Below are 27,056 nucleotides of genomic sequence, written 5' to 3' on the forward strand. Positions count from 1 at the left end.
CATATCTCCATGCCTAAATCACACACTATGCATCTCATGGACTTATAAAATTATATCCAAATATTCATGTTAGTGTAATAGGTAATGTCATACAATTGGATTTGAAGGCATTAGTACCCCAAATAATGTCACGTGGCAACCTAATAATGTCATGTGGCTCAAAGGCACAACATCACAATGTGGGGCTTGATGAGGACACAAGAATTTAAATGGGTAAGATTGTAATACCCCAAATTTTGTGGATGTGATTAGATTGGATTGTATGAGTATGTGTTGTGTTGTAGGTGTGGGTTAAGTCCAGCATTGGGTGTTTATTAGGTGGATCTTGGGTATATAAGTGATTACGAGGAGTGCCAAATGTAACTAGACTAGTCCTTTTGAAATATAGCGCAAATATGACCAGCATAAATGTGGGTCATTACAAATGAAATCCCCAAAATGTTTGTGAGGTTTACAATGGAGTCACCACTTGTTTTAATAGGGACAATAATAAACTTTGAAAATAATACTTCTCTTTATTGATGAATTGAAATTGTACATCTCATGAAAAAAACCAAAAAATTACATGGCTTTAGTTTTAGATACAATCTAAGAAAAGTATATGGCTTTGTTTCTTAATTACAATCTAGAGATTGAAAAGTGCAAAGAAAAGTATAATCTACTAACCCTTAATCTAAGTTCGGAGACTAGGTTACAAGATAGAAAGGTGTTAGACACCCACCCTGCCTGGTTAAAACAGTCTTCTAGACTTTGGTGATAATTCTCACATCATTGAATAACAGTTATAGCATCCAATCACGTGTGATTAAAACAAGGACTCATGATAGGCATGGTGAAAACCCTATTCTAAGCTTGCAAACATGGAGTAAAATGATTGAAATTTAAACTTAGTGAATATGGGTGTCTAAGATGATAAACCCTAATCTAAGAGCATTGTGAACATGTTATTTGAATTAAAAAATCCTAGAAACATGTTAAATAAGTATTATACCTAAGTTTTGTCCTCTATATATATATGGGAGGTAGTTTATAACCAGAAGACATTGTTAGATGCAATGCACAAACATATATGTAATATCTCAGTGTTTCGTATATAGTTTTCAATTGTACATATTGAAAGTACCCCCCCCCCCCCCCTCCCCCTTTCTTTCGCATTTAGCATCAAAATCTCTCTCTCTCTCTCTCTCTCACTCATGACTATACACATCACACTATGCTTGGAAGCATATGAATATTTGAACAAACAAACAATCGAAAGGTGTCATAAAGCCAGAAACCTATAATGAGAACGATTGAAGGCAAAGGTGACCAAAAGACTGTTTAGCAATCCACCCCACATTGTTTAAGGACAGGGCCGGTTTGCTTAGGCAGGAAAGGATCAATTCGAACCCAAACCAGTGAGAAAATTGATGCAAGAAGTACGGACCAAAGGACTACTATGGTAGGAGTCCTGTTTTGCCTTCCCATCAAACCTTTGAGGAAAGGATAAAGATGAACAATGACCCAGAAGGCAAAAAATAGCTTCCCAAATAATGGACCCCATGAGCCATAGCCATTGTTAATAGCATCTGAAATTCCAGCCACGACTCCCACCATGTTAATGATTATGAGAGTGGTTGGTATGATTAGAAGGGTGGTCCACTTGAAGAGGTAGAGCTCCCCAAAATCATCATCATCAGCTTGCTTTGATGTCACGGTGAAGTTGGTGTCAACTCCAGCAAGGACCTTGAGGAGGCCTTGGAATACAGCAAAAAGGTGAGCTGACACTCCACCAATCACCCAGAATTGCTCGTTACGCCACCAGTCCTCAATGCTAACGCCGCTCCATCTGAGCTCAAGCACACCGGTGAAAATGATGGACAGGAAAAGAGCCAAGAACCATACGCTAGCAAGATTGGTCAGCTGCAGATCAAATAATAAGAATCTGATTAGAGCTTCTGTGGCTAAAATATTTTGCATCAGAATTGGTATATGTTAGTGTGCAACTTTTTTTAATGACATCCAATATGGGGGGAATAAATTCCAAAGGCCTATTTCAGTGTTCCAGTTTAACTAACAGCATATTTAATCCGTAGAAGATACTTTTCTTCGATGTCTAGATTCACCCATTCGAATATTTCTTCTAACATTGTCCACAAAAAAATTGAAGGCCAAGCAGTTTTTTTATGGATCAAGGTGATTGATTAGCATATTGCTTGTTATGCTCAAAATGCCTAGAAATCATTCCTTCATAATTGTCATTGCTGAAACAAATTTTAGCATGCTTACCGTGGGAATGATGAATTTTCCAGTAAGAAGACAGACAGCTGGAATGGTGCAGTATGCAAGTAGAGGAATGGAAGTGAATGGGTAAACAATGGTGTTAGTGTAAGCCAGCCTTTCTAGCCATTTCAACTTTCCTCCATAAGCATACCATAGTGGGCAATGGCGACTAAGGAAAATTTCGACAGAGCCAAGAGCCCATCGAAGAACTTGGTGTAAACGATCTGATAGATTTATTGGAGCTGATCCCTTGAATGCAGGTCTCTTTGGCATGCAGTACACTGATTTCCATCCTCTGCAGTGCATTTTGAAGCCTGTCAAAATATCTTCTGTGACCGAACCATATATCCACCCAATCTGTAATAGGAAAATTCGTCATTGTGTGTAATCAATCTTACAAGTCATATAGTTCTTTTTAATCATGCAATTAATTTCAAATTTCTGGTTTACCAACCTTACTATTTGTTAAACCAAATACCATAATGCTGAAATTCTAGAAAATTGTCCAAATTCTTTTGGCACTTCTCTGGTATATTTGGGTGGTTAAAAATAGAAAGGGTAAATTGAGGGGAGTTAAATTTATTAAGAACCTTTGAATCCAAAAGTAGGGGATTTAGGAGCTACTCACCTCTTTGCCCCATTCAGTTTTCTCTTCATACCCACAACTGATAACATGAATGGCCTCCTTAACAAGTGATGCTTGATTAGTCCCTTCAGGAAGGCCACCATTTTCCATAAGAGTGGAAGCAATAAAAACTGGTGATTGTCCAAACCTTTTCTCAAAGTTCTTTTGAGACATGAGTGATGATTTCTCCAACTCATCATAGCCTTCAAGCCCTTCTTCAATCTCTTCAAGATCAAACATAGATCCAGACCCTTTCCTCACATAGCTCTTCCCTCCCATTTTCTTCTTCTTGGTGTAGAGTCCCCCAAGCAGGCTTCTTTCACCTTTCTTCTTTGACTTCTTCCTTGAACCAGAACAACAGCAGCAGCACCATGAAGGCAAGCAGTCACATGTCATCTTTGGCCGCTTCTCAGATGCTGGAGGATCATAGCCGTACAATGCCTGCCTGTTGAAGACACATCCAGTGCCAACATATACCGGGCCTTGAATGCCATCTAGGCCTTTCATGTTGATCTGTAACCAAATAACATTGAAAGCATTAGTCTGAGTCATTTGCACAAATTTTGATGCAGATTAGTAATGATAATCAATTTTGAGATGACAAAATCTTTATAACTTGTATTACTTACATCGAAGAACACAATATTGCGATTGGCATATCTATCATGACGATCAATACCATCGAATCTTTGAGGAAACTGGACATAACATAGTTTCTTTCCCAGTTGGGGATCCATCAAGAAGCACATGGCTTCTCTTACAGCCTTGCTGTTGTTGATGTAGTGATCACAATCCAGATTCAACATGAAAGGTGCATTGGTAAGCACTGCAGAAACTCGAACCTATAGATAATTTTTGGCGAGCCAAGTTATAAAAATTAGTAGTTATCCCAATTGGACTCAGTTTAAAATTGTTTGAATTTCAAGATATACTCACCAGAGCATTCATGGCACCAGCTTTCTTGTGGTGTTGATAGCCAGGACGTTTCTCACGTGAAACATACACAAGCCGTGGTAACTCCTTACCTTCCACATCTAGTGCACCCTCACTTCCAAGATATACCTGCAAAGAAAGTAGCATTTCCAAAAGCATTTTTAACAGCAACTCAACCCAAAATCCAGACACAAGCTAAAAGTCAATTAGGACTTAAAAGAGTCGCATATGATAACATATAGTTCATCTGATAAAAACAGAGTAGGGAGGGTGGAAAACCTGAAGCATGCCGGGATGATCACGAGTGTTGTTCCCAGGCCATGGGGTACCATCCTGCATCACCCATCCTTCTTCTGGTTTCTTTGTAGCCTTTGACACCAATGCATTAATCCTTACTTTGAACTCTTCATACTCTCTCTGCAATACATCACAAGCATTCACTTAGGCCTCATTTGGTTGTTGGGGAACTGTTGAAAAAAGTTTATACAGAGAGATATTTGTTTTTGATCTGTTTGCTTACTTTCATGGCTCTGCGATCCTTTACAAAAGTGGGCAGAACCTTATCTTTCAAGTAGTCAATCTTCTGATTGAAGTAGAACTCAGGGGCCCTGGGCTCAATGCTATACTTCTTGCAAAATGGAACCCATCTTCTTGCAAACTCCGCAGTTTCTGCTAGTGAATCGAAAAGTAGCATGGATGCACCATCATCTGATACATAGCAGCTCACTTTATCGACAGGGTAATCGACAGCCAAGATGGAAAGAACTGTGTTTGCTGTTATGATTGGTGGTTCCTTGAGGGGGTCAACAGTACTGACATAGAAATCAACTGGGGCTAATTTGTTTGGTTCTCCCTCACGCTCAAACCTCAAGGACAGGCGGTCTAAGTATGTTTCTCGGGTGATGGGGAACCATTTAGGGAATTGATCAAGTATCCAAGAGAAGGCAAACCATATCTCGCAAATTACTGAGATGAGCCATAAGGGATAAGCATCATATGCTGGAGTTAAAATTCGAAAGCGGAGAAAAAAAGCAAGAACCACAAGCCGGATGACAATGACTATGCGATATGGATTGATTTTGCTTGAGGAGATTGGAATTTTTCGCCATAATGGTTGCCTGGCTTCAGCCAAACTGTAAAAGGAAAGTGTTTTAAGTTTTTGTTGATAAACGAAAGTGTTTAAGTTGGTGCATAGTTCCAAACAGAAAAAACATTAGAAGTACTTCCAATTTTACCACAAATAAATGCTTGAAAACTTGTTGGTAATAAATGTGATAGGTGTCACACCAACAAGATAATAAAAAGATCCATGAATTACCTTTAAGTAATATGTTCAAAAGTTGACACATTAATTTTTTCAAGTTTATACAATAAAATTTATAGTAACCATCATACTTCAAAATATAAAATTTCTCAATAATATTTTTTGTAAAATAAGCATTTCATTGTGGGATGAGTAGAAATTGTTGTGGAGGGTAAACTAACTTAAATAACAATAATTTTTTCTTCAAGGCAAAGGAAAACATTTGTGTTAGTTGTTCAAAAATGATTTAGCAGGTTATTGTGTGCAGCATGATTGGAGAGGTTAAAAAAATGGAATGGCTAGCATATTTTTAAGATATGGTGTCTTAGAATTGAAGGCCAACAAAATTGAGGAGAAAACATAAACCACTTACAGGTACTCATCATCATCTCCTTGATCATTATTTCCATCATCTTTGCTTACTAAACCTTTCTTTTCTTGTCTAACTTTCCACTTCTCTACTCTCTCTTTCCATTCTGCGCTAGTGTAGGCCTCCCTATCACCTTCAAAATCCTTTCCAGTAACTATGCCCCATCCAAAAAACATAGATCAATCAATAAATAGAAGAAACAAATTAATCCCTTGAAAATGAAAAACTGAAACATGTTGAAAGATCACCTACCACTTCCAGCGAACGAACCAGTAGGATGCCACTGCGGATGATTATAGTCCCCATTTTCCTGCAAAATTCATCACTTTGACCTTAAGAGTCCTTCCCTACCGTTTGAGTTCACTCTTATTTTTGAATGTATGATGAAAATGGACCATAAATGACTTAATTTTAGCACATTTTTTTATCTTTGAGATCTATTTTAAAGAGAAAGAAACTTGGTTGTTGAGCCATAAAAGCCCGCATATATAATTTGTTAGCCAATATTACTTTTTTTCTTTTCTTTTCTTTTTTCATTGTGTTATAGTTAAAGGTAAAATTTAGGTACAATATTGTAGTTTGGTTTCCCAATTGAATTCAATAATATTGTTGTTTTAACCAATAAACTGCGTGATTGATTTTAATTGTTCTTGAAAAGAATAAAATTATTTTTTCTTTATTTGTTGAATTCAATTGAGGAATCCAAGTAACTGTACCTATGTGTTACCAGTTTAAATAGATAATTGATGTATTGAAAGGTTTTAAATATTAGAGGGGAAAACACCAGCTTTTGGCCTATCTTCTGCAGCATGGAAAATAGCTACAGATCATCATGTTGGCCCAACTTATAGGCTCTCTATTTCAAAGACAACTATAAATCTTATTTATCCCACAACATGAATTGGTATATAGCTTGAAATTTATATGAAATTACCGAATGGTTAATGGCATGGTGCTTATCCGAGTCATCAGGGCGACTCTTAATCTGAAATTCATCATCAGAATCATCTGCATCAAAGTTTTCCTCGTCTCCAGCAACTCTAGGACATCCTGGAGAGAGAAAACCAGAAAACATTATGTAATGAATCCCATTCTCATTGAAAACATGATGTTTATATAAAAACGAGACTAAATTAGAGCATGACAAGCTAACCCTTTTGACGCTTATAGCGAGTGTTGCACTGAGGACAGCACTGGTTCCCTTCACTTCTTTCATAGTCGTAACAAGGACGACAAACCGGGAATCCACACAGATGACACGCCACAAACAACGTACCATCTTCCTTGTATCCAATCTCGTCACCACAAACTCGACAAACTTTTGACACAGACTGACGAGTTGGAGGCCGTTGCTGCCATATAAAAGTGAATTGTTACACTGTTTCCTAACAGCTAAAACTTTTAAGAGTAACTTTAACACAAAAGAGAGTTTTAGAAGAGATAAAAGAAGGAGATACCTCGTCACCATGCAAAACATTGACTTCATTTCGGGTGTTAGAACCAGTAACTAAGCCACCAGCCATGGTGTTGGAGGCCATGGCAAGCAAAATGAAAGAGAGTAATGAGACCGAGTGAGAAGAGAGGAGGAGAATGAGGTATTATAAAAGCTATTGGGTGCAAGTACTGTTGAGTTCGAAAATAGTGTTGCTCTACCAACTGTGAGTTGGGAAGTCGTATGTTTGAGTATTAGAGACGTTAGCGAGCGATAGGTAGGAGGGCATAGTTTGGTTTGCTTGCGGTGTCAAATATGTATATGCAGCATAGCTAGCTTGGATTCAAAGGCGTTTAAGGCTGACGCTAAGCTAACCTCTTCTGACACAAACCAACAACTGTATACTATTTTATATATATGCACACCTTGCATGTGTCACCAACCCCATTTCACATTATGGCCTAGCTTCAACATTTTTTTTTTTTTTTTTTTTTTGAAGGGACGGCCTAGCTTCAACTTGAAAAAACAAAAACAAAAAAATGATTCCGTAAATAATATGAAAAAAAAATACAGTATGAATTGATATATATATATATATATATATGTATGTATGTTTATGCTTACATTAGTTATAAAATAGATGATTTTGGTTCAAATATCATGTATTTTACAAATAAAAAATGCCAAAAATCTTATAACTATCTTGTCATGTTTCCAACAAAGAATATTTGATAAAACACGATTTCACCTCATCAGTATATTCATCGTCAGTGCGATGGACGACCTTGAGATCCTATATGAGAGAAAACATTGAGTAGATAATGACACCAATTTGGGACCTATCAAGGACCCTCCGATACTTAAATTAGCTTAAACTCTTTAGAAATCAATAATCTATAAATTTGTGTGTTTATTGTAAATCACTTACCTAACTTTATATAGCCTTTGTGCAAGTAAATATCCAATCTGTTGGCATTTCCTTACATTGCACCTAAGCAAGAGGATTAATGGCTCAATAATGATCACTTAATCCCAACCCTTTAATATTCATAACGGCCATTGAATGCATAGAATTAGATGGCGGTTATGACTCTGCGTTCATTCATCATTTGGTCATTAAATGCTATCTAGGATTAATACGTTTACGCTCATCCATACTTTTATTCGTCATTGGTTTGGACGGTTTGCAATATGAACTAGCATTTTATCGCTACCCGTCATATATATATATATATATATATATATATAATTTTTGAAATATTTGTAGTTACATTTTCAATAAAGCAAAGTGTTTGCTTTTGCATCTAAGGAAGAGCGTGTAGATCTTGTGAAATTAGACCTAGATGTTAAACTGCCAAAAATTAGAGGATTAAAAAGTCTATGGAAGTATTTTTTAGACTTGTAAAAGAACTATTTAACTCGAACCGGCCTGAGAATAGGGCGGGTCAAGTTGAGTCGACATGTTTCTTGCGCCAAAAAAAAAAATCGTTTTCTTATTTCAGTCTGGTTTTGTTTGTTTCACAAGTTTAGACTATCAAATATTTCATTCTCTAAATTCTCACTTTCTTCACCTCTTCACCCTTCTCAATTTTCTTTTTTATCTAAATCTGGTGAAGGCTAATCTCCCTTCATCAACACCGTGCACAATTCATTCACCTCATCGGTCTCATACTCTCGCTTAGCAGCCGTAAATTTGTCAATCCCTAATCAACCTTCAAAATATCGTTGCATTAAGCATTGACTATGGAGGTATTTTTTTTCATTCAAAGCACCCATCAGATCTGTTTGGGATCCGCTTATTTTACTGAAACTGAAAACTTTTTGCTAAAAGTACTATAAATAAAAGTAAAAATTAGCTAAAATAATATAATAAGACCCATAAATAGTATTGTGGGGCCCAATAATTTGTGGGCCAGGCCCATTTATTCGTTGGGGCCCAAAGGGCCAAGCCAAGGAAGGTTATGACCCAGGCTCAGTAATACAAGTACAAAATAGCCTTGGGACACAGCCGAGGACGATTCAGTCCTCGGCATGTCCGAGGTCTCACCGGAAGGAAGGGCAAAAACGGTATAGGACCAGCTTGGAAGAAAAATCTAAAATATCTAGGTCAATAGAGAAGGATACGCTGGAAAGTATAACGACCAGGGAAAGCTGCCCTTACTGCCATTCAATACTCTGCACCTGACAGAGCCATACTCTTCAGCTTTTACAACCACCCCCAACCACTCTGGGTATGGGCTGATAGGACAAGTATCAGTCTGGGAAAAGTCGATCCTACACGTTGACGAATGATAAGGAACACATGCGAGTATAAAAGGAAAAGGAAGGAATCCAGAGAAGTGGCTGGGAAAAATGGCCAAAAACTAAAGCCTCCCAGCCCGCCTCCGGGAGAAGAACTCCCAAAGCGAGCACGATTTAGCTATGTACGAACACCACGAAAAACCCACCGTCTGGTGACTAAGGCCTAGCCTTTCAAACCCACGCTCTATAAATGATATTGTTTGGGCCTTTTTACATGCGAACCCAATACTATTACGGATCGTTACAAATCGCGTCCTCACAAGTATCAAAAAGTGCAGTTGAACACATAAATAGTAGAAAAATAAATTGAATAGTAAAATAAGCTGGCATTTTAAGCTGGAGTCAAACACACACTTTATGTGTTTGTTTCTACTCATACCTTATTTTTCTTTTATTATATATATATATATATATATATATATATTTATTTATTTATTTATTTATTTATTTATTTATTCCTTAACTTTTCCAACAAAAAGAAAGAAAATTTGTGCAAACAAATTAAACGGTAGCAAGAAGCCTCAATTACTTGTTTGTTTTATTTGCTTTCGACTTTTAAATCAATGTTTTCTTCAGTCATATTTATTACATAAAACCACTAAAAATCGTTATGGGAATTAACTATTAGAAAAAATTAAATATCACATTTTTTTTAATAAGAATATCTGTAGTATGTCTATAGCATTAATTATTTCTAGATAAATTACTTGGACTAAACAAATACTGTTCTACGTAACATATCCATAATCCTACCATGATTGCCTTTTCAGATAAAATTTGAAATATTGATTCTTACTCTTATAACTTTATTTAATGTTTTATATATTACAACAACGGCATCTAAGGTTGATATTTGGTCTACAACATCCGGTTTTTCATTTATTCTTTTGTGAAAATATTATACTAACAAATTAAGCACAAATTTAAGAATTTATGTATTATTATTATTTTTTTTTTTTTTTTTTTTTAGTGTTTTGGTTTCTTTGTTCTCTTGTTTGTATTAAACGGAAGACAACAAAATATATGCTCTACTTTTTTATTGCTTATTTAAATTTTTTGTATGTGAAACAAAAAAAAAAAAAAAAAATACAAGCTATACTAGATTTGACCCGACCATGCCAAACAATGATAAGAGTAACGGTTATAAGTTTTGCAACCCATTTCAATTCTAACTCGTACCCAATTAATTTGACATATATTCAAAGAAGTCGAATCTGAACTCACCTTATCTGAACCAACCGGCCAGAAGTTTGCTAGTAACAATATACTCCACCCAAATTTGATATTTCCGAAAGGTTTCTTTTTAAAATTAAAAAGAATATATGCATCTTGAAAAGAACTGAAATTAAAAGCAAAGAAGAAAGAGAAACATCAACATCATGGGACAAGAACCTATCAACAACCATGAAAACCACAACAAAACTTCATTTTTGTGTACGTTTGGGTGACCAAAATAATCTCCAATTTTCATTAGAGAGCTCTATTTTATTTTATGTTTTTTGGAGCCCTATATAACATTTACATTGGGGCAAATTACTGTCCTTCGAACAAGGAGGTGAAGATTAAACCATGGAAGCTGATATGCTCACAGCGTTGATTTGATATGGGTGAGAGTATATTCAAAGCCACATGGAAGAGTCCATTTTATAATGATATCCTCCTCTGCTACTCAAAAAGCTATTATATATAGTGTCATATATTGGGAGGAAATTCAACTAAGAAAGTAGTACTTCTTATTACTGTAGTGTAGAGCAACTCATTATCAACAAGTTCCTTCCAGTAGGAAAGTGCTTCAACTTAGCAAGGCACCTTATCTTATTCCCTTGAAGGAGAGCACTTTCATTCGCTGAAACAGCTTAGGCCTACTGATTCCGCTTCCAATCTCACAAATCTATTAAAGCATTTTTGCAGACTCTAGTGTAAAGCAATCAGGTCATGGAGTTGGGATTAGCACACTCATATTTCAAATGGAGGCAACCCATCCACTGGAAATTTAAGCATTTTCTTTTTTTCCTTTGACAGCCTAAAAATGTTGGAGAAGTCCAAGAATATCAAATTTATTCCATTGATATTAATCGAGTATACCAAGTATCCTGTAAACGATATTTAGATCATATTTCATACGTACAATGTTTTGTTTGTTATGACCAGGTTCAAAAAATTAAAATGTGAGACATTGACACATCAAAAAATTGATAATATTTATGACCGTACTACATATACACATGATTCGAAGGTATAAAAACATAGGCATAAAAAAGAGTATATTACGGGGTCAAACCCACTAATCCAAGATCTTCATGAGATCTAATTTCAGATTACAACTGAACCAAAATCTAAAAGTAGTAAATGCTAAAAGTACTACAAATTTCACTTCAAGAAACTTAAAAACTAACGTGACAATAAATATGATTTGTGAGCTTCAACCACATAATAAGTGAATGTTTGAATTGATAACCTGTCAATTTGTAAGTTCTATGTAATAAAATTTCTAATATCCCTAACACCAATCCATAACCACTGGATTTTAGTAATTCATACAAACTCATCTTTTTCACCATAACCACTGGATTCCATCCATTCCAGAATGAGACCAGACAGAACTACTATGATTCAGAGACCATAATGCATCTTTCTTTCTTTTTACATTAATGCATTAAGCATCTCAATTCACGTCACTCATGTGAGGCACCGGTTCTCCATTTGGAAACCACTTTAAATATTCGTGTCTGTTTCATTAGATTTGTACTGAGTACAAACATTCCACATTTTTTACTAATGCAGTTCTTATCATGATAGTGAAATGCCAATGAGTCAATGAGAAGCCTGACACCCTCTTTTTCTCAACCCAAAAAAACAAAAAAATGTAACACCCTCTAAACTTGTTCAACACTAACAAATGTCTCTTTAAAGCTACATATATTGTATGATGAAATAGGTTGGTCGATCATTTTCTATCTTTAAAGTGGCTAGTGCCTTAACCAATTTAGTCGATTTGTCCACCCTAACTACACAACCACTTGCTTATAGACTAAATGGTTTGTATGGCATCCATGCTTGCATATCTGAACCCACATCTTATGTTGATTAAGCAAAAACTACATCTTCTGAAAATAAGAAAGCCTTGAATGATTGACTGGTCAAAATGAACACGCCACCGAGCATTGTGGTATAAATCATGAGATATATATTGTTTGGCAGTAACATGATTGTTGACAGCTTAAAATTAAGGATAATGTCTTTTTACTACAAATAGAGTCCTATGCAGGCATAATTAGCAGGGGTTCTCTCAACAATTCTTTATGCATCCTCATCCTCGCTTAACTCAAAGAGTGCAATTAAGAAGGTTGAAGAACATTATGATCAAAACTTAACTTCAAACGCTAATCATCCTTGAGAATATATGACAATAAAAAGACAAGAGAGATCCCAGTCCAAAGCTCTATCCATCGGTCAGCTATGTCTCTCACTCAAACAATGAACTCTTCCAATAATCACTATGGCCTTGTCAGTCCAATGCAGATTTGGCAGACAATGTAATTTACTCCTCTGTTCTTGGACGCTTTGAGGGTTGGGAACTAGACTCACAAGCATCTGGCTCGGAGTTCTCTGGATCGTTGGCTTCGGATACCTTATGCTTTCCACCCAGCTCCTGTGAACTGTCTTCCAATGCAGTGTTGGCATTGACTGGATCAGTTCCTGTTTTACCATGGTCTACCTGAGAGGCATCCAGTTCACTTTTGGCAGGGGACTCTTGGACTGTATCCAATGATGGAGTTGAGGGGTTCTCCAAAGTGGTTGCTGATGTCTTCAGCTTGTCAACACCAGACTGGCATTGCTTCTCAAACATCTTTTGGAGATACCGTCCCTGTTCTTCTATTCGCAATTGTAGATTCCTTTGAATCTGCTCAGGAGTTAGAGATATCGATATTAAACCAGAAACTACAGATACAGCAAACCAGCAATATAAGGAAGAAAAAAAAAATAATAATAATAATAATAAAAGGTGGGGGAGGGGACTAAAGCTGAGATACATATGTCTGCACATGCTCAGCACAACCTGAAATATTTGTAGTTATGAATGTTCACAAGAACACCTTATGCTTTCATCCTTAATTCAACGAGCAAAAGCAATCCAGCAACCAAAATTATAGCAGTGGCCAGTAAAATTGCAAACTAAATGTTGCAAAGAGACCTAATTTCTAGACAAACAATGCAGCAGCAACTTTTCCCAGGTCAGTTAAATTAGTATTTCCCAGTGCCAACAAGTCCCAGCAATCTAATATACCCCTGATACACAGATTACCTAGTGTCAACACTAACCCCATATACCTTCTTTGTTCTTCTACTCGCAATTGTAGATTTCTTTGAATCTGCTCAGAAGTTAGAGATATAATATTACACCACAAACTACAGATACAGAAAACCAGGAATTAAGTATATTGGAAAACAACAATGAGGTGCAATTCCTGTATAATTTAGTAGAAAAGAGACCACTTAGATAAAAGAAAAAATTTATATTTTATATTTAAAGGTCACATGCTCCAACCATGTTGAGCAATGCCAACAGTGCTAAACAGGGGCATAAGAAGATCTCTCGTACCATGTCACTTTTTTCACACTGCCATAGATGGCTGCAAAGGCAAAGTAAAGCTGACCTAAACAGGAAACAGATTTCCAATATAAATTGAAAATGAAATCCTTTTCTCAGGAAACATTTCATACCTCAAGCTGTTCGTGCAGCCTTTTCTGAACTTCCATCTGCATTCGCAGAGCTTCAGTAATCTCAATACCCCTGTTATCCAAACAGAACATAGTTCAGATATCAAAATAAATTGAGCATAATAATTTTACAGATCTTAACCCATCATGGTAGCCCATAACCATCTGTCTGGCTAACAAAGCCACTTTTTGTGGATTTTTTTAATCCTTTTTTGTAAGGCTGTTTCACTCGTTTACATAGTTTGATCAACCAACTATTTTAAGGTTAATTGGCAGGAGAGAACAATCATGAATGATTGCCAATAGTGACTGCTCAGAACACGTTCAAGGGGCTAAAGTTGCAGTAGAAGTTACAAGCAAGTTCAGCTATGGCTGACTTCAGTCTGAAAAAGTGCCACAGCTGGCTAGTGTAATTGAACATGCAATCTTACCCTCACCAAAAAGTAGAATCACTGAAGAAAATTTATGAAAACTTATTGATGACACAACTTAAAGCATAACATGAATTGGTATAAAAACTACCTCTGATTGCTAGAGACAGACAGACATGCAACAAAGAGTGATAGATTACATGGAGAGGGCTAATGAAAGTACTCATTGGTATCTTTCATTCCTAAGAGTAATTCAAGATTGGAAAGTTGAATCATTGGATAATTTCTTGAAGGATTTATATTCTATCAGACTCAGACAGGATGGAGTAGATAGAATGGTTTGGCTTCCTTCAAAAACGAAGGGTTTTCGGGTCAAAGGCTATTACAAGGTGTTGTGATCAAGGAATGACCTTAGAGAAGCATATGGAGGGTAGAAGCTCCGCCTGGGGATTGCATTCTTCACTTGGATCACAGCTTTGGAGAAAATTCTAACTGATAATTTATGGAGACATGACATAGTTCTGAGGGATTGGTGTTGTATGTGTTTCTTCATTGTTCAATAGCTCTAGAGATGTGGACAGTAGGGCTAAGCCTCTCTGGGGAAAGTTGGGTGATGCCGGGCTCAGTAGTGGATCATTGATCATGTTGGAAGGGGTATTTTGGAAAGCATACTAGTGAAGAAATTTGAAGGTCAATCCCTTTGTGCTTAATGTGGACTCTTTGGAGAGAAAGGACTAGGCACACTTTTGAGGGAAAGGACATTTTTCAGTACAATTGAAATTCTTCTTAAATCTCTATAAAACTCTTGTACCTTGTCTTTTCTTTCTTTTTGGCTCTTTTGTATAGTTTCCATTTACTACAGTTGCACCCTCCTTTTTTGTGCTTTTTAAATAAATATTTTTCATAAGTAATATGAACAGTATAACTACATTTGATCATTGTCAATTTCTAGATCCATCATCTTAGGGTTCTAGGTCAATGTTTACTATTAGCAGAGCCTTAGATGTCTTAAAGGTTTGCAGCCTAAAATATTTTGAATTTCACCATTTCCTAAAAAAAAAGGACGTATACATTATGTTATCTTTTAATAGAAGTTTTTATTACTTAATAATAATAATAATTAATAAACCCTATCTAAAAAGAAGTTTTTATTCTTACTTAAAAAATCCTATAAAAAATGAGAATTTCCAAGTAATACCATTGCAGTGTCTCATCTAATTGCAAAATGCCTATTAACATAGTAAGTAGTATAAAGCAATCCAAGGTGTACTTACATGTTGCAATAAATTTCTCAAACTAGACTAGATTATGCAATACTCCAAGCCCAAGAATAAAGGTAACATACCACATGATAAAATAGAATTTCCAGGTTTTAATAAATTGACTTACGTTTTCAAGTCAAGAGACATTTCTTCAATTGGAGACAATTTTTTCTCTGATGATCCTGCATATTGAAATTTAACAAGCCATTATATTAAATCCTTTACATCTAATATGTAAATAGTAAAACAAGTCATCATCTCTGTGCCAAAAACATCTGCAATAAACTAGCATAAGCCAAAGCTAGGGAAAACCAACAAAGCCAGAAAGGATTAGTAAGAAGATATTTATAGCTGCTTGTTTTAATCAAAGACAGTGCCTTCATTGACAGAAGTCAATATGTGTTACTCCCACAAAAAAAAAAAAAAAAATGGAGTGAGAAACATTTCAACGTGAGTGGGAAACAATTAAGAGACTGACCCTATTTAATTGGGATTTAAGAATTAGTTGGGTTGAGTTGAGAAATGAGTAAGACTTGTTCATTTGATGGTAACTGAACATAACAAACTACAAAGAGAATGACATAAGATTTTGGGAATGGTACTTAAGCCCACACCATCTAGAGCTAAAGTACACAATATTCTGCCAAAATGCTAATTACAAATTTATAATTCTCCAGATGTTAAAAATAAGTCCCATTGCATATTTGGGATGACCAATTCTGTCAAAAATTACACTACTTTCTGTCTGTCTTTTCTTTCACAACATGCAGAAGCACCAATGACATAACACAGACATTCAGGTAAAAAATGTTTTTAAAAAGCCTCTTCCTAAAACATTTCCTACTTTTAGAATCTTAAATTTCCATGAAAACATAAAGAGAGGGCAAAATGAATACTTTTTTTTACTACTAGTATTACTGGTAAGGCATACATGCAGTCAGTAGGTCTTGAAACCAAGACCTCACGCTCCACCTTACACTTATAACAGAAAGAGATGAAATTTGATTTAGAGTTAATTGGGAGGCCAAAATGCGTACTTAAACATCCCAGCCACCTTCTTCCCAGCAAAAGAAAACACTCAATCAGAAAGGAGCTAATATAATGAAGTTATCATCTCACCCCTGTTCTTCCCAGCAAAGGAAAACATACAAACAGAAAGGATTTGATAGAGCAAGGAGTAAAGAAGGCAGAACAAATATATCCAAAAACAGAACAGATACATGCATAGAGTGTGCCTGTACACACGCATGCCGCACATACGCACTCACACACACAGACACATTGGTACTTATTATATACCTTCTGACGACTCTGGCCTGTATCTGGCTGTCCTATATTTCTGCAGTTCATGGAGCAAGATCTCCAGTTAAAAGTAAAAACACACGCAAATGCATGCTCACACAGTATTTCAGTAGAAAGCTAATCTAAAGTTAAAAGAAGTCAAGCATAAATACCTGCAAATGGCTTTTCACATGATAGATGGTCAACCCTTCAACTTTCATGAGCTTCAGCACACCCTTTGGAGTAGCACCTGTAAAATGAGCAATAAATAAATTGATGAGAAACTTTCATACTTAAGGCAAAGACCACAGTTAGGGCATGAGAGTTACATACGTTCACTACCACCAAGGAGATTGACAGCCTCCACAAAGGCTTCATGAAGTTCTGGTGTCCAACGCATGCGTGGCTTGGCTGGGGCACTATTTGCCAAGGAAGTGGGGTTAGCAACAGCACGAATTTCTCCAGAAGTAGCAGGAAGCTGCAGAGGAACTTGGGACTGGTGTGCTTGAAAATATGGAGATGATTTGGACACCGGGAATACCATCTAAAGAAACAAACCCAAAATGTTTCATAATTAATCATACTAAAAGCTACCCATTTTTACTAATGGACTAATATTAATCATGACATCTTACAAGGACCGAACCTTTGGTTCCAAATCTGTAACACTGGTATCACCAAGAAGCTCATTCCAATTAGAAGCTAAAGCATCGTCATCGGCGATTAGCTGGTCAGCCCATTTAGTAAATTCCTCAGATGCTAGTGCAGCATTACAACTACTGCTTTCTACCTGACTATTCTCGATAGGGGTATTTACAGGAAAATCAAGAAAACTTGAAAGTGAATCAGTTTGCCAGGAAGCACTGTTTTCTTTGGCATAATCTGATGCTGTAGATTGGAGAGATCCCGAAGAATGTGTTATTGGCAAAGATGCCGCATTAGTTGATGACTGAGAAATAAAAGGACTGTGTCTTGAATGCTTTTCATGGGTTGAAAGAGATGAGTAATGAAGATCTGTTGAAAATCCTGAGGATGATGAAAACATGTGACCAACTACGCTACTGTTGGAGGATAAATGACTTGCATGGTTGAGAGGCCTTGTTACAAGTTCTCTTTCCATGGAAACCTGTTGAGAGTCTGGTAATTTGGGATATGTTTCTTCCAAAGGGGTTGGAAGTACTGGTAAAGATGAAGACAGTGCTCCAGACATCCCCATGCTACTAAGCTGCTTTGCACCTGGCCTTTGAAAGGATAAGGCAGGGCGTGCCTCCATTTTTTTCCTTAAATCAGAAAAGAAAGAGTGTGTCAGTTATTAAATCAACCAGCTTATAACCACACTTTGCTTCAGTACATTTATTTATTTTTCTTTTACAGGAAAAAATTTGGTTATATTTAATTGAATTTTCATTGTAATTACTTTTTATATATAAAAAAATGTAGAAAAAGATTAGTTAATTTCATTAATCAAGTTTTCATATATTACTGAATTGAATTGTAAATTTCTTTAGTTTTATAACAGCAAAAATTGTACCTAGTACAAATTTACAATATAAATTGCAAATAAGTATTGATTATAAGAATGAAGACCCATCTAAAACTCTCTCTCTCTCTCTCTCTCTCTCTCTTCATGCTTTATTCACTTGCAAACTATATAAACAAAACATACATGTTATTGTCTCTTGTTCACAAAATCTGAATACTGTTGTTGAACTTTCACAGTGACTATCAATTGTTTATATACATAATCTGAATCAGTATAGTCCATTTCTATAATACGTCATATCCAATTAAAGTTGTTTCTTTTCCCTGTTGTTGAATTTGTTGATGTGTTTTTGCAAAAAAATGCTAGCCCTAAAATGTGAATCAAACTCAAAACAAGCACCTTACATATTTTTCAGTTGTTAAGGGTGTAAAATTCCATGAAATCAATTAAAAATGTAAGATGCTTTTGAATTCTATAAAATTATACACACCTATTAATAAATTTGACACTTGGATATATCTCCAATTTGGGTGGTTTACTACAATTTGTAGTGATTTCACATGGAATTTCTAACAAAATTTCCTTCGGTATAGGTTGTTTATTGGGTTTTAGTATCTTCTGATTTTCAGGTCTCTCATTTTTTTTTTTTTTTAATTTATAGAAGTCAAAGTAGATATTATTTTCTGTTGTTTTTTGTTAAACTTTGTTTTAGATTATGTTGGTAGTGGAATATTACAATTAATACATATATGATTTTCTTTTAGTTTGGTGTTAGTATTTATTATTTAAAATAACTGTATTATTAATTAAGCTAGCACAATGGTGTATTATTAGCCTAGTCATGTGGCATACAAATCTAAGAATGCTAGGGCTACACTTTCTCTAAGCTTCAACTTTTATATATTATATTAGATAGATTAACTTTTACACTATTAACTTAGTATGGGCTGTCCACCCTATTACGCTATTAATACTCACCAACTGAAAAGCTACAGAAACCACCCTGGTTGCTTGTTCTCAATATCCACACCAACGAAAATGACATCAAGTTTTACATCTGCAAACAGAAGTAGAACATTAATGTAAACTTCTAACCAAATGGAAGCATGCTGTAACAAGTATTTCTTGGTGGAGAAGAAGATGAGAAGCTTTCCATGAAACCTAAATAAGGCGCAATCACATAATTCACATACAACCCCAAGATTATATAAATACATATGTACGTACATAAAAAATATACAGAGATACATACATAAACAATATACATATGTACATACATAAAAATATACAGAGATACGTACATAAACAATATATATGAGATCAGCTCCCATGAAACTATGAGTGGAAAGAAAATTAATTATCATACACCTCATCATCTCACATGAACAAATGTGTTTGGTCTGAAGTTTAAACTCTAGATCAGATTCTGGCACTCATGAATATTCTAGGACAGACTTTAGTCACTTCACCAAGCATGCTTGATGATCCTTCGTATATTTTTTGTTAAGTAATAAAATTTATTGATATAAAAAACGGGATGCCCTAGTACATAGGGAGTGTAAAGGGGTCAACAAATCAAGTACAAAAATTACATAAATCAAGAAAAGAAGAAAATGATTGGTTTCGTAAAGCAGACAACCAATACAATAAGGTTCAAAAGAAAATTAACTTGAGGTCTGATATGGATCTCTCATTATCTTCAAAACACCTACTATTTATTTCCCTCCAAAGACACCACATCAAACAATGGGGAACAAGCATCCATATATGACCATTTCGATGACGACCAAACCGACCTTGCCTACAAGCAAGGAGCCCCACAATGGATTGGCATAACCCAACTTACTCCAAATAAACCCAAAACCATAGACCAGAAATCCACTGGACAATGAAGTAAAAAAAGGTCAACCAATTCACCATTACACTTGCACAAATAACACCAATCCAAAATCCAAACCTTCCTTTTTTTTAAATTGTCAATCGTCAGACATTTCCCCAAAGCAACATTCCAGACAAAGAAAGCCACTCAAGAATGGATCTTCTGCTTCCATATGCTTTTCCAAGGGAAACTAAAATCATTAGAGCCCACGAAAAGACAATAATAAGCACTAACCATAAACCCCTTATTTCTATCTGGTTTCCAGCTCATTTCATCCTCCCCAATCCCCCTTACAGAAAAAACATATATGGTATCCATGAAGCTCGACACAACCTCCAATTCCCAATCATTAGCAACCCTAAAGAAACTTACATCCGAATGAAGGACCACATTAGTGAACTTCATAAGCTCAACCACACTTGTCTCCTTATCTTGGCAAATTCTAAATAATTCTGGATAACTAACAGCAAGAGGGGTCTCCCCATACCATCAGTCTCGCCAAAACTTCACCCTCAACCATCACCAATTTCATATAGAATATAATGAGACAAAGAAGACCATCCCTGTATAATATTTTTCCACAAACTAACACCATAGGGACCAGAAACTGAACCAATACACCAGCCACCCCATACACATCCATATTTCACCTCTAGAGTTCATCCCCTAGACCACCTATAAGAAATTCCATTGAAGTTTTGAAATTCAGTTAGCCACAAAAGCAAGGATAGGAAATAAAGAGAGAAAATAAGTAGGTAAATTTGATAGATTACTTTTAATTAAATTGACTCTACCTTCCTTGGATAAGTACGAATGTTTCCATCCCACTAATCTCCTTTCCACCTTCTCTAGAATCGGGTTCCATATTGTCTTATCCTTGAATTTTGCACCCAAAATAAGACCCAAATATTTCCTTAGGAAAGTACCTTGCTTACAGCCAAGGACATTCAACAATAACTCAATATTATGAACCACTCCCACATGTACCAATTCTGACTTACCCAAATTTATTTTTAGACCAGAAACGGTCTCAAACCAAATAAGCATCATACAAAGAATCAAAATCTAATCAAGGTCATCATCACAAAAAATTAGAGTGTCATCAGCAAAAACGAGATGAGACACCACCAAAGATCTTCCCTCTAAATCACCCACATGAAAACCTAAAATGCGACCTTCATAGACAGCTTTATCCAACATTCTTCCAAGAGCTTCCATGACCAAAACAAATAACAAAGGAGACAAAGGATCGCCTTGTCTCAACCCTCTGGAGCTCTCGAAAAAACCACATGGAGAACCATTAATAAGAATGGAAAAACAAACAATAGATAGACAAAAGAAAATCCATCTCCTCCACTTATTAGAGAAACCACTACGCTCTAGCAAATTTAGAAGAAAGCCCTAGTTTACATGGTAAAAAGCCTTCTCAACATCTAGTTTACAAGGTAACCCTGGTAGACTAATCTTCAATCTACTGTCAAGGCATTCATCAGCACTAAGTACAGGGTCGAGAATCTGCCTATTTAGAACAAAAGCATTCTTGAAGCTGAAATTATATCTCCCATGACCGTGTGTAGTTGAGTAGCCAAAACTTTAGCAATTATTTTATAAACCCCCAACAAGACTAATAGGCCAAAAGTCCCTAACTTCTACTACTGCAGTTTTTTGGAATGAGATTAATGAAGGTTGCATTCAAGCTTTTCTCAAATGGATAATAGCCTAATGAAAAGCTCAGGATGCAGGACATTTAATAAGACACTAATCCCAAATCAACCATGCCCTAATAGAAGGAACCCAAGCATGCCAAACTATGATATCTAGGGTATTAATAAATAATCCATATGGAGTTGCCTTAGCCTTGCCACAATCACTTTTGCTTACTCCAATGAAGGATCACATTTTATATTCACCAAGTCCTTAGGCCTTGAAAAATGCAAAATAGTCAAATAAAATCTTCTTCCACCTAGTAGGTAACATTTACCTTCATCATTAGTCTCGAACATTTATCACAAGGAAGCATTATCCAAGAACTCCTCCATTTCTTGGAGAAAAAGCAAAAGAATCACCCCGATATGGTGAGAAACAGGTGGGAATAAGTTAATATAACGCATTGAACAAATTAAAGTTCAAAATATTTTCATGATTTCTTTAATTAATGTACCTTGCACATAATGCAACAAGAATAAAGGTCAACTGTCATAATACTGTACATTAACCATGGAGGATTTAACCACGATTAAAACAGCAAAACCCAGATCAGAAAATTAGAACAATCATGACAATGCATCAAACAACCATCACAGCACTACATATTCAATAATCATTATCATCTTACTCGAATCTCCCAAGACCTACAAATAAGAAAATAGAGGATAAAATAGGAATTGTCATTATAAAACTTCTTGATGGAAAATTGTAGAGAACAGCAGCTACCTTATTTGGCAAGTCTTGCAAAGTGCTAATTCTGCCACAAAATCAATGCCTGCACTAACTAAAACCTATCTCGAGGACAATAACACCTTTTCCTGAACAAAGAATACTTAGGACTACTCCATTGATCCTTGAAGTATAAGTTACACATATTGATTCATTTGGATTATCTAAAAGGGGAATAAAATGAAGTGATTTCCTTGTATTGAATGAGGTACCGTATCAATGATTCTAGTGCTGCAACAGTATATTACCAATGCCATTTCCAGAATCAGCTTTGTATATAACACCAAGCAAAGCCATTAAAGCTGGCTTTACATGAAATGGTTCACATAAAAATCTCAAGACTGGCAACCCTAGTAAAGCTGTAACATGCTATTACATCCTATTCACTAACACTAATCCATGAGCAAAAGACAATGATATGATATCACACTTCCTAAACATATACAACCAAAACTTCATATTATAGATCATCATTAAAGCACTAGCCAGTCTATATATATATATATATATATATATATATATATATAAATAGGTAAAGCACTATTCAGGTTAGCCTCCCCACCCCAATTCACAAATTTCTGGTAGGCCAAACATAACATCTAGTCAAACATTCCACCTTATCCAGCCAATCCCTCAACTTAATCATTCACAAAAGCTATCACCACTTACTTTTAACAGGGCCACCCTTAGCTCTATCATAAGCTACCATAGATACGTCAACCAACCAAAAGAAAAACCAACAAAATAAGTGGTAACTGGCTCTATCATAAGCTACCATAGATACGTCAACCAACCAAAAGAAAAACCAACAAAATAAGTGGTAACTGGCTCCAAGAATCAAATATCGCCACTACACCAAATTCCACCAAAAACCTGAAATTCACAAAAAATAGACACTACCCCACATGCAAATCAATCCCCACATAACAAACCAATACATATGCATCAAAATTATAGAGCTAATACGCCATTACATGTATCAAAAAACCAAAACAACATCAAATATCCACGGAAAAGACTAAAGAGAGAGAACCCAATTCAATTTGCACCCCACAGATTGAAAAAAATATATATATACATACCAAACTGGAAATAAACTCCAAATGGGTATCCCAAATTATACAGTACCCACCAACATAAAATTCAAATTTAACCCCAAAAAAAAAAAAATGCATAATTTGAACAAAATGATCAAATGGGTATATCGAATTCGTACCTAAAAATTCATAGATAGCTCGAAAAGATTGATAGCGAAAGTCTCAGAATCGAATCGAAAATGAAGAAAATTTTTTGCTGAGCGCGATGGAGATAGTGCTGTAGTGACAGGCGGGTGTTTTTAAGTTCCGTCACCGGCGTGCTCGAAAGGAAGAAGTGAATGGTGACGACTGACGAGTGCGCTTAGCTCTCTCTCTCTCTCTCTCTCTCTTTGGGGCCTATAGTATTGTCCACTCGCCTCTACAATATAAGGGAACAGTGGATAGACCACGCGCCATTACAGCGCGTGTGAATAGTGCCAAGGAATAGTATTGGTGTGGGTCCTACATTTGGAGGTTTGTGATTGGTGGGCGATGAAATATCTGATGGGGTGCACGTGGGGCTTAGGAGTTGCCGTTTGCACCATATGATTAGAAAAATGTTCTCTCATTTGCTTATAAAGCTAACAAGGGCACTGAGGGGTCAAATTGTACATTGGATTTTTCTCTTCTTCGGCTTTTTTTTTGGGTCTTTGCTTCTCACACAATAAACATGGTCCATGGGAATTTTGGCTGGACACATGTCAAGATGTGACATTGTGGACTTTCCAAGCCCTCATGTAGACACAGAATTTCAAGGTATAATGTTTAATCCAAAATAATTGTTGGTTATTATCCGGTTAAGACACCAGTTTATTTTTAATATAATCAATAATAGGCTCGTGTGCTCACACTCTTTTTAAAAGAATTTTTTTTTCTATAAATTAGTATTATTATTGTGATGCATGGAAACTCAAAAGTATTGTTGTTTTTTTTTTTTTTTTTTGAGAAAAAAAGTATTGTTGTTTTAAATATTTGGTAGAAGTAAAAAATTTAACAAAAACATAAGCATAATCAAGAAAAAACAATCGTTGTTTCTACTTACAATCATTACAAATTAATAGACATTATTAGTGGTGGGTTCTAGTAAACTCAACTGATAAAGTCTCTAATGGTTAAAAAAAAAAAAAAAAAATCTGAGATTCGATCTCTGTTTACACTAAAAACCGATAAATGTCTTATTTTGATAATAAAAGAGCAGACACCATAAGTTGGGTTCAATCTCTGCCTACATTAAAAATCGATTGGGTTCATCAGGAGTATACATCATAAGTTGAAACTATCTATATAAAAAATAAATAAATAAATAATACATTATTAGTGAAACAATGAATAAAATTTTATTTATATTATTTAGGTGAATAATATTACATAAAAGGTCCACACAAATATTTCAATATATTAACATTATTTATATAACACTCAAAATATTATTATATAAAATTTGAGACTATGCCTTTGCTTTATTAAAATCTCTTTGGTAGGAATAAAGGGCCCAAGAATGCATATTAGGCTATGGGCCTTATCCGAGGATGCTTAGTGGTCCGAGAACAGATAAACGATAGTGAAGACGTAAGAGTCAAAACTCCACAAGCAAACTACGACTGAGAAGGTTTGGGAAGGTGGGCCGAGGAGGAATGCCTCCTCAACTAAGCAAAGCAAAAGTCAGAAGGTGTGGTCTACCATCCAGAGTAACGTTTTGGGAGATTCTATTGATAATGATACACATCATAAAAGCACAGGACAAAGGGAAGCTATGAAATATCTAAGAGAATGCCGCTACCACCGCATTGAATGCTCTGCAGTTAACTCTTTGGCTGCATTAATGTAGAAGTGATACCTGAACAGTAATTTTCAGCTTTACAGCTACTCCCAGAGACTTCTGGAAGGTGCTAATGGTACAAGGATCAACGCCAACGACCTAGTCTACACGTGAAGGGTGGAGATGAAAGAAGGAAGATAGTATAAAAGAGAAAGAAGACTCTGAGGGAAGGGGATCAAGGAATTGAGGGAAAAACACTGTAACAACAGGAGCTAGACTTGTAATCAAATTCAAAAGAAATATATACAAGAACCAATCTCCTCGAATTGTGTCAAGGACGATTTTCTTTGGATAAAACCAATTTATCTTTGCTTTCTTATCATCTGGACCTACTATAATTGTTGTCCAACTCATTAGAGCCTAATTTTCTAACTCATTCTCTACAAATTCATTGTATTGGGCTCTTTGGGCCTAAATCCTTTCACCCTATGGGCTTAGGGATCAAAACGTGCCCTTACATCTTTTAACTATAATATACATTATTTTAAAAAAAATACTACGATATATAAAATTTTATTATTAAAATATTTATAATATCGTTCTTAATGTAAAGGAAAGAAAAATACATGACAATAAAATCTATTTGATAATGAGATAAAAAATTATGGGAAAAGTAAAACATTCTAAAAAAAATCCTTTAAATGTATGGTGTTAATTTTTTTAACACGTATTTTATTAGTGGGTTTCAATAAAAATATATGAAATAATATGCAACTATTTTTTAGGACGAATATGTGAAATTCGTTTGAGCCAAAGATGGAAAACATCTTGACATGAAAATATTATGACCAGTTTTGGTATTTTGGTCGTATCTTTTTACCCCGATATCAAATTGACTTGATTCTTGCAGCTACAGAAATAGTACTCGATGATCTAAAACTTTGCAGTTTACCAAAACTTCAAAAACTGCAATTTTCAAGGCCAAAATAGATTTGGAAGTTGACACACGGTTGAAAAACATGAATTGACATTTTATATTTTCCTTTTTGGGGAGCATGTATTTTAGGGTTTTGAATATTATAAATATTAAAGGGATACAAGGACAGCCATGTTTTTGGCAACTGGGAAACCTTATTTTTCATCATTTTTTTTAGAGTTTTTATTTTCTATGAAAGCTTAAGAACCTAAGCTAGGGTTAGGGGTGAATCCCCAATGTTGTAAGTTGTCCACTATTGAAATCAATTGTACTCTTTTTATAATTGTTTTATTAGATTGATATTTAATTTCTAATTCTTAATAAGTCTATCCTTGAATCTTCTTATTGTTAGAATAGGGTTTTATATTCTCTCTAGCAAAACATGGTAATCTTGTTAGATACTACTTTTGCCATAGTATTGTCTCTAGGGTATGCGATGTTCTTGGGTTTTCTAGCAAAACTATTATTTTCTAGACTATATTGTTGGACCAATTGATAAATATTATCAACCAAAGAGAGTTTTATTAATAAAGCTTATTTCTAAATCTTCCAATCACATACTTTATGTGTTTACTTACCCAATTG

The 27,056-nt window shown here is 35.4% G+C and overlaps 2 protein-coding genes across 4 annotated transcripts; both read right to left on the reverse strand.

The window, feature by feature from the left end:
- Positions 1–1,068: 1,068 nt before the first annotated feature.
- LOC126698566 (cellulose synthase A catalytic subunit 4 [UDP-forming]) lies at positions 1,069–7,111 on the reverse strand. Its single transcript, XM_050395883.1, has 12 exons — positions 6,951–7,111; positions 6,647–6,845; positions 6,428–6,543; positions 5,746–5,803; positions 5,497–5,647; positions 4,341–4,953; positions 4,100–4,237; positions 3,824–3,949; positions 3,517–3,729; positions 2,891–3,400; positions 2,269–2,619; positions 1,069–1,902 (listed from the first exon to the last, which is right to left on the reverse strand). The coding sequence occupies exons 1-12, from the start codon at positions 7,029–7,031 to the stop codon at positions 1,321–1,323; spliced, it is 3,138 nt and encodes a 1,045-aa protein (XP_050251840.1). The 5' UTR covers positions 7,032–7,111; the 3' UTR covers positions 1,069–1,320.
- A 5,247-nt stretch (positions 7,112–12,358) lies between these two features.
- On the reverse strand, positions 12,359–24,101 carry LOC126698567 (protein PHOSPHATE STARVATION RESPONSE 1-like). 3 transcript variants are annotated; one of them, XM_050395885.1, is made up of 9 exons: positions 23,877–24,101; positions 19,324–19,402; positions 17,509–18,142; positions 17,196–17,406; positions 17,036–17,112; positions 16,881–16,920; positions 15,709–15,763; positions 13,952–14,021; positions 12,359–13,130 (listed from the first exon to the last, which is right to left on the reverse strand). In XM_050395885.1, the coding sequence occupies exons 3-9, from the start codon at positions 18,133–18,135 to the stop codon at positions 12,768–12,770; spliced, it is 1,443 nt and encodes a 480-aa protein (XP_050251842.1). In that variant the 5' UTR covers positions 18,136–18,142; positions 19,324–19,402; positions 23,877–24,101; the 3' UTR covers positions 12,359–12,767. The 3 variants fall into 3 exon arrangements, with proteins under 3 accessions (XP_050251842.1, XP_050251843.1, XP_050251844.1); XM_050395886.1 differs by lacking the exon at positions 23,877–24,101 and adding an exon at positions 23,743–23,763; XM_050395887.1 differs by lacking the exon at positions 23,877–24,101 and adding an exon at positions 22,658–22,676.
- Between the last annotated feature and the right edge of the window lie 2,955 nt (positions 24,102–27,056).

Source organism: Quercus robur, chromosome 9, assembly GCF_932294415.1.
Source record: "Quercus robur chromosome 9, dhQueRobu3.1, whole genome shotgun sequence".
In the NCBI taxonomy this organism is placed as follows: Eukaryota; Viridiplantae; Streptophyta; class Magnoliopsida; order Fagales; family Fagaceae; genus Quercus; species Quercus robur.

Bases quoted from the DNA above. Each gene is read 5' to 3' on its own strand.
- LOC126698566 (XM_050395883.1), bottom strand. From the start codon at position 7,031: ATGGCCTCCAACACCATGGCTGGTGGCTTAGTTACTGGTTCTAACACC. The intron at 5,804-6,427 runs GTAATTTCATAT...TGAATTTTGCAG, and splicing joins ACCATGCCATTAACCATTCG to GAAAATGGGGACTATAATCA. The intron at 4,954-5,496 runs GTAAGTGGTTTA...TTCCTTTTACAG, and splicing joins GGAGATGATGATGAGTACCT to TTTGGCTGAAGCCAGGCAAC.
- LOC126698567 (XM_050395885.1), bottom strand. From the start codon at position 18,135: ATGGAGGCACGCCCTGCCTTATCCTTTCAAAGGCCAGGTGCAAAGCAG. The intron at 17,113-17,195 runs GTATGTAACTCT...CTCATTTTACAG, and splicing joins TCTCCTTGGTGGTAGTGAAC to GTGCTACTCCAAAGGGTGTG. The intron at 16,921-17,035 runs GTATTTATGCTT...CATGAACTGCAG, and splicing joins ATGTGAAAAGCCATTTGCAG to AAATATAGGACAGCCAGATA.